General features: G+C 46.7%; 1 protein-coding gene across 2 annotated transcripts; it reads left to right on the top strand.

The window, feature by feature from the left end:
- Positions 1-511: 511 nt before the first annotated feature.
- Positions 512-3,536, top strand: LOC131425072 (uncharacterized). Of its 2 annotated transcripts, none has more exons than XM_058586608.1 (2): positions 512-795; positions 2,661-3,532. In XM_058586608.1, the coding sequence occupies exons 1-2, from the start codon at positions 548-550 to the stop codon at positions 3,025-3,027; spliced, it is 615 nt and encodes a 204-aa protein (XP_058442591.1). In that variant the 5' UTR covers positions 512-547; the 3' UTR covers positions 3,028-3,532. The 2 variants fall into 2 exon arrangements, with proteins under 2 accessions (XP_058442591.1, XP_058442590.1); XM_058586607.1 differs by having other exon boundaries at positions 514-795; positions 2,025-3,536.
- The last annotated feature ends 1,987 nt before the right edge of the window (positions 3,537-5,523 follow it).

The following is a 5,523-nucleotide window of genomic DNA, read 5'->3' as shown; positions in this document are numbered from 1 at the left end:
TGCATGGCGAGTCTTAAGGCGACAGAGAAGCCACAAACAAAGCACAACACTGAAGCAACACATTGCACCAAAAATGCCTACTCCCACCCACTCTTTGAAGAAGGAAAAGGCAGAAGATATCCAATCGGTGAATTGACCCAAAGTCACTGGTTCGACACGGGTACTATTCAAAACAGCAATCTGAGTTAGTTGAGACTGGATCAAGTTTTCTGCTTCCATGGACCAGGTTCCGGATAGATACTCTCCGATGATGCGGGAGGCATTTCTGGAATCATTAAATCTGACAGAGGTTATGCATAAATGTGCATGTTGGTCAACACAACCCAAAAGCACCAAGTCTGCCAATTCTTCTACCTGAGCTTGGAGTAAATCTATTCTTTGGTTGGCAGCTAAAATCCCTGACAAAATATGTTGATTAATTGAATTTTGGGACTCAAGTGTGGTGAGCCGCTTCTGCCGTTTCTGCAGACTATGGTCGCCATTACAAGATGGCGCTGGCTCCGCTGTGGTCTGTGACAAACAACTCCTTATTTGGGAAAGTTGGCACATGATTTTTCACCACCCTGTGAGAAAGCTCCACGCGGCAGCTTTGCATTGGGGCTTGGGATGCTTTATTAAGGCTGGGAGGGGCATCCGGGAGAGAGAAGAAGAAATATCCAGGGACCTGAATAAAACTGTTGAAAGAAGATTCTCGAATTGCGTCTTCCTTGCGGGCAAGGGGGTCGCGACAAGTGGTGCCGAGACCCGGGAACCAGAACTTTCAGCAGTCAGGGGTGGTGCACCGGTTAGTCCCAGGTAAGTGGGATCCGCGACCAAAGCGGGGTTAGTCCCAGGTATGTGGGATCCGCGACCAAAGCGGGGCAGCTCCTCTGTAATGAAAGAGAGAGCCTTACATTTTATTGCAGCTGCACTGTGTACTTTCGCTTCTACTTTCGCTTTTGTTTTTTGTGCTTCTTTTGTTGTTGTGACGACAGGGACGCTCCCCTGTAAAAGGAAGAGAGCGGGGAATTCATAGAACAGAACGCTCCCCTGTAAAAGGAAGAGAGCGGGGACTTTTGTACTTTCACTTTCTTTATAGCTCTAAAAACATTATGGGCGTTGCTTCTTCAAGCCCAATTTTGTTGGCCCTAGATGGGTTGTTACATTCAAAAGGACTTAAGATAAAGCAGAGTACTTTGCAGATGTTTTTAAGAGAAGCTGATATAGCGGCTCCTTGGTTTGCTTTTTCAGGGAGTCTTACGATTCCTAGCTGGGACAAATTAGGGAAAGATCTAGATTTCGCTCGTGAGCAAGGCACCTTAGAGGGTGGCGTTATACCACTTTGGAAGTTAGTTAGAGGATGTATAACAGATGGTAAATGCCAGGAAGCTGTGAGTGAGGGTCAAGCTATTCTTGAGCAACTGCATGAGGAAAAATCTGAAGGATCATGTAGTGAAGTGGCAGAGAGTATTAAAAGTAACAGTAGTGAGAAGGCAAAAGAGCCTGAAGATAAAAATAGGAGAAGGCTCTACCCAGACTTGACCGAATTAAAAACGCCTGAGAACACAAGCGACTCAGAGAGTTCTGAGGACCTTGATATATTGTTACAACAACTACATAAGATAAAAATGAAAAAGAAGAAAAAGGAGACACAGGGCACGCAGGCCTACTGTAAGAAGGGGAAGGGAGTTAACATCGGTCAACAAAACTCTGAGGAGGAGGAGGTAGAATATCTAGAAGAAGATATGGTGCCGATTGCCCCACCTCCGTATGTGGGGGGAGCCAAGGTTCCGGGAGATCTTTTCATGCACAAGTTTGGAGGACAGTTAATACAGATATGGGACTTGCATACCCTGTATTTCAGGACAATAACAGGGGAAGATATTATGAGCCTTTAGACTTTAAGATAATTAAAACCTTGGCAGAATCTGTCCGCACTTATGGCATAGATGCCGCTTTCACTCTCACTCAGGTGGAGGGACTTACTAGATTTTGCATGACTCCCTCAGATTGGGCTAGTCTAGTCCGCGCTTGTGTTTCCCCAGGGAAATATTAGGAGTCCAAAGTTGGCTGTTTAATGTTTCTGGCAGTACCCAAGACTCGGAGAGAGGTAGGAGGCTTAAAATTTCTGCAAATAATTCACAATTATCTAATGCTACATTACCCTCCGCAGCAGTCTGTCTCCAATCTCCGTTCCTGTTTCTTTTGGCTAATGATACATCACAGGGGATGCTTAATTGTTCTAATATTACCTGTTATTTGTCTGAGTGTTGGAATGGCTCCTGGACTATGGCAGTGGTTATGAAAATTCCAACTTTTGTCTCGATCCCGGTTACTGCAGATCCAGAGTCTTTTCCTATTGTTGAACTGATTAGAGCCCATAGAGATTTTGGAATTACGGCAGCTATAGTGACAGCTGTGGCGGTATCTGCTGCTGCAGCAGTTACAGCTGGAGTAGCCATGGCCAGCCAGGTACAAACTGCTGCCACTATTAATCAGGTTATTCAACAAACATCCACCATACTTGAATCTCAAAGTAGAATTAATCAACACATTTTATCTGGGATTCTGGCTGCTAATCAAAGGATAGATCTGCTTCAAGCTCAAGTTGAGGAATTGTCTGACCTAGTACATTTGGGTTGTGTTGATCAACGTGCACATTTATGTATAACCTCTGTCAGATTTTATGATTCCAGAAATGCCTCCCACATCATCGGGGAGTATCCATCCGGAACCTGGTCCATGGAAGCAGAAAACATGATCCAGTCTCAACTAACCCAGATAGCTGTCTTGAACAGTACCCATGTCGATCCCGTGACTTTGGGTCAATTCACGGATTGGATATCTTCTGCCTTTTCCTTCTTCAAAGAGTGGGTGGGGGTAGGCATTTTTGGTGCAATGTGTTGCTTCAGTGTTGTACTCTGTTTGTGGCTTCTCTGTCGCCTTAAGGCCCGCAGTGCTCACGATAAGGCTATGATCATACAAGCTCTTGAAGCTTTAGAAAATGGCAACTCACCTCAAGTCTGGCTTGCGCATCTTAAGCAGTAAACCTTTGTCATGGTCGTTACACCCCAAGTTATTATAACATTGCACTGGGATCGACATGACTTTCCTTGTTATTCTCTTAGTGTTGGAAAGCCCTTGCACTCTGCCGGTCTTACTGCCATTGCATGCAGATGGGTTTCCACACTAGTACTTTTCTATCGCCTTGAAGTTCGTGCCTTTCTTTCAGGGTGCTGTCAACTTGTTTGTCGTTATAAACAGACACAGTTCAGCCTTAGCTATCCCCCTTCGTCCACCATCGTCACGATACAGGATGCGAGGCAAGGCACTGCACTTGAGTGATCCTTGACGTGGACCTCAAGGAGAGCATGTCCTATTGCATGCGGGTTAGACGCGTCCACGCCCCGCCCCACGAAAAAAGGCGTCGGCTGATATGGCCTCAGATCTGGGGAAGGGCCCTCCTTAGGACTGAGCCATACTATGCAGCCACTTCTGCACAGTGGGATAGGACCTCTACTCTCGCCTGTATTGTTTTAAGAAAACAGAAAGGGGGAACTGTGGTGAGCCGCTTCTGCCGTTTCTGCAGACTATGGTCGCCATTACAAGATGGCGCTGGCTCCGCTGTGGTCTGTGACAAACAACTCCTTATTTGGGAAAGTTGGCACATGATTTTTCACCACCCTGTGAGAAAGCTCCACGCGGCAGCTTTGCATTGGGGCTTGGGATGCTTTATTAAGGCTGGGAGGGGCATCCGGGAGAGAGAAGAAGAAATATCCAGGGACCTGAATAAAACTGTTGAGAGAAGATTCTCGAATTGCGTCTTCCTTGCGGGCAAGGGGGTCGCGACACTCAAGTATGGTAGAAGTTTGTTGAACAACTTGATTAATGGTGGCAGCAGTTTGTACTTGACTGGCCATGGCCACTCCGGCCGTAACTGCTGCAGCAGCAGACACTGCCACAGCTGTCACTATAGCTGCCGTAATTCCAAAATCCCTGCGGGCTCTAATCAGTTCAACAATAGGAAATGACTCTGGATCTGCAGTAACCGGGATCGGGACAAAGGTTGGAAATTTCATAACCATTGCCGTAGTCCAGGAGCCATTCCAACACTCAGACAAATAACAGGTAATATTAGAACAATTAAGCATCCCCTGTAATGTAACATTAGCCAAAAGAAACAGAAACGGAGATTGGAGACAGACTGCTGCGGAGGGTAATGTAGCATTAGATAATTGTGAATTATTTGCAGAAATTTTAAGCCTCCTATCTCGCTCCGAGTCTTGGGTACTACCAGAAACATTAAACAGCCAACTTTGGACTCCTAATATTTCCCTGGGGAAACACAAGCGCGGACTAGACTAGCCCAATCTGAGGGAGTCATGCAAAATCTAGTAAGTCCCTCCACCTGAGTGAGAGTGAAAGCGGCATCTATGCCATAAGTGCGGACAGATTCTGCCAAGGTTTTAATTAGCTTAAAGTCTAAAGGCTCATGATATCTTCCCCTGTTATTGTCCTGAAATACAGGGTATGCAAGTCCCATATCTGTATTAACTGTCCTCCAAACTTGTGCATGAAAAGATCTCCCGGAACCTTGGCTCCCCCCCACATACGAAGGTGGGGCAATCCGCACCATATCTTCTTCTAGATATTCTACCTCCTCCTCCTCAGAGTTTTGTTGACCAATGTTAACTCCCTTCCCCTTCTTACAGTAGGCCTGCGTGCCCTGTGTCTCCTTTTTCTTCTTTTTCATTTTTATCTTATGTAGTTGTTGTAACAATATATCAAGGTCCTCAGAACTCTCTGAGTCGCTTGTGTTCTCAGGCGTTTTTAATTCGGTCAAGTCTGGGTAGAGCCTTCTCCTATTTTTATCTTTAGGCTCTTTTGCCTTCTCACTACTGTTACTTTTTTTTTTTTTTTTTTTTACCACAAAGATATTAAAAATTATAATTTGCAGCTGTGTTAGTATAAAGGCAAACATAATTTGGGCCCGATTGTATTCATTTTTTCCTTCTGATAAGAAATAATAATCACAACATTTCCATTGGTCTCTAAAAGTTCATGGGCCCTGGCAGAGCTCCTCTGTGTAATGGAGAGTTGAGCTGCCCCAACTGTCACTCGGGGAATCAGAGAAGCGGCCAGAGGAAATGATCCAAGGGCTAGAAGAACAGACGGGAAATAGCAGGGAGTTGCCCAGCTCACGGGCGGCTGCCTGATGGACAGGCCCACTGCAACCTGGAACTGTCGCCTCTGCCTCTGGGCAGAGCTGGGCGGCCGGGAGCAATCCAGATACCCCAGTGCCATCCTCCACCCTCCTCCAGCTCCTCCTCTGGGGCTGCAGCACGCCCCTTCACTCAGCCTTGGCTTCCCGCCTGCAGAAAGGGGAGAGTAATCGTCCCCTCCCCTTCCCCACAAGGTGGCTGTGGGGTCAGAGGAGGAGGCAAGGCTGAAGTCCTCCAGGGCGGCGGAGAAGGACCCAGGGAGCTGATGACTCTTGCCTGGGGCAGCAGTGTGATTGGGGCATGGCTGGCCCGCTTTCCAAGG

This window comes from Marmota monax, unplaced genomic scaffold, assembly GCF_021218885.2.
Source record: "Marmota monax isolate L192 unplaced genomic scaffold, Marmota_monax_Labrador192_F-V1.1 WCK01_AAM20220418_F8-fsc00196, whole genome shotgun sequence".
Taxonomy (NCBI): domain Eukaryota; kingdom Metazoa; phylum Chordata; class Mammalia; order Rodentia; family Sciuridae; genus Marmota; species Marmota monax.
This window is presented reverse-complemented; position numbering and strand designations above follow the sequence as displayed.

Coding starts and splice junctions, on each gene's coding strand:
- LOC131425072 (XM_058586607.1), top strand. CDS start 548: ATGATTTTTCACCACCCTGTGAGAAAGCTCCACGCGGCAGCTTTGCAT. Junction 796..2,024: donor GGTGCACCGGTTAGTCCCAG/GTAAGTGGGATC, acceptor GTGTTTCCCCAG/GGAAATATTAGGAGTCCAAA.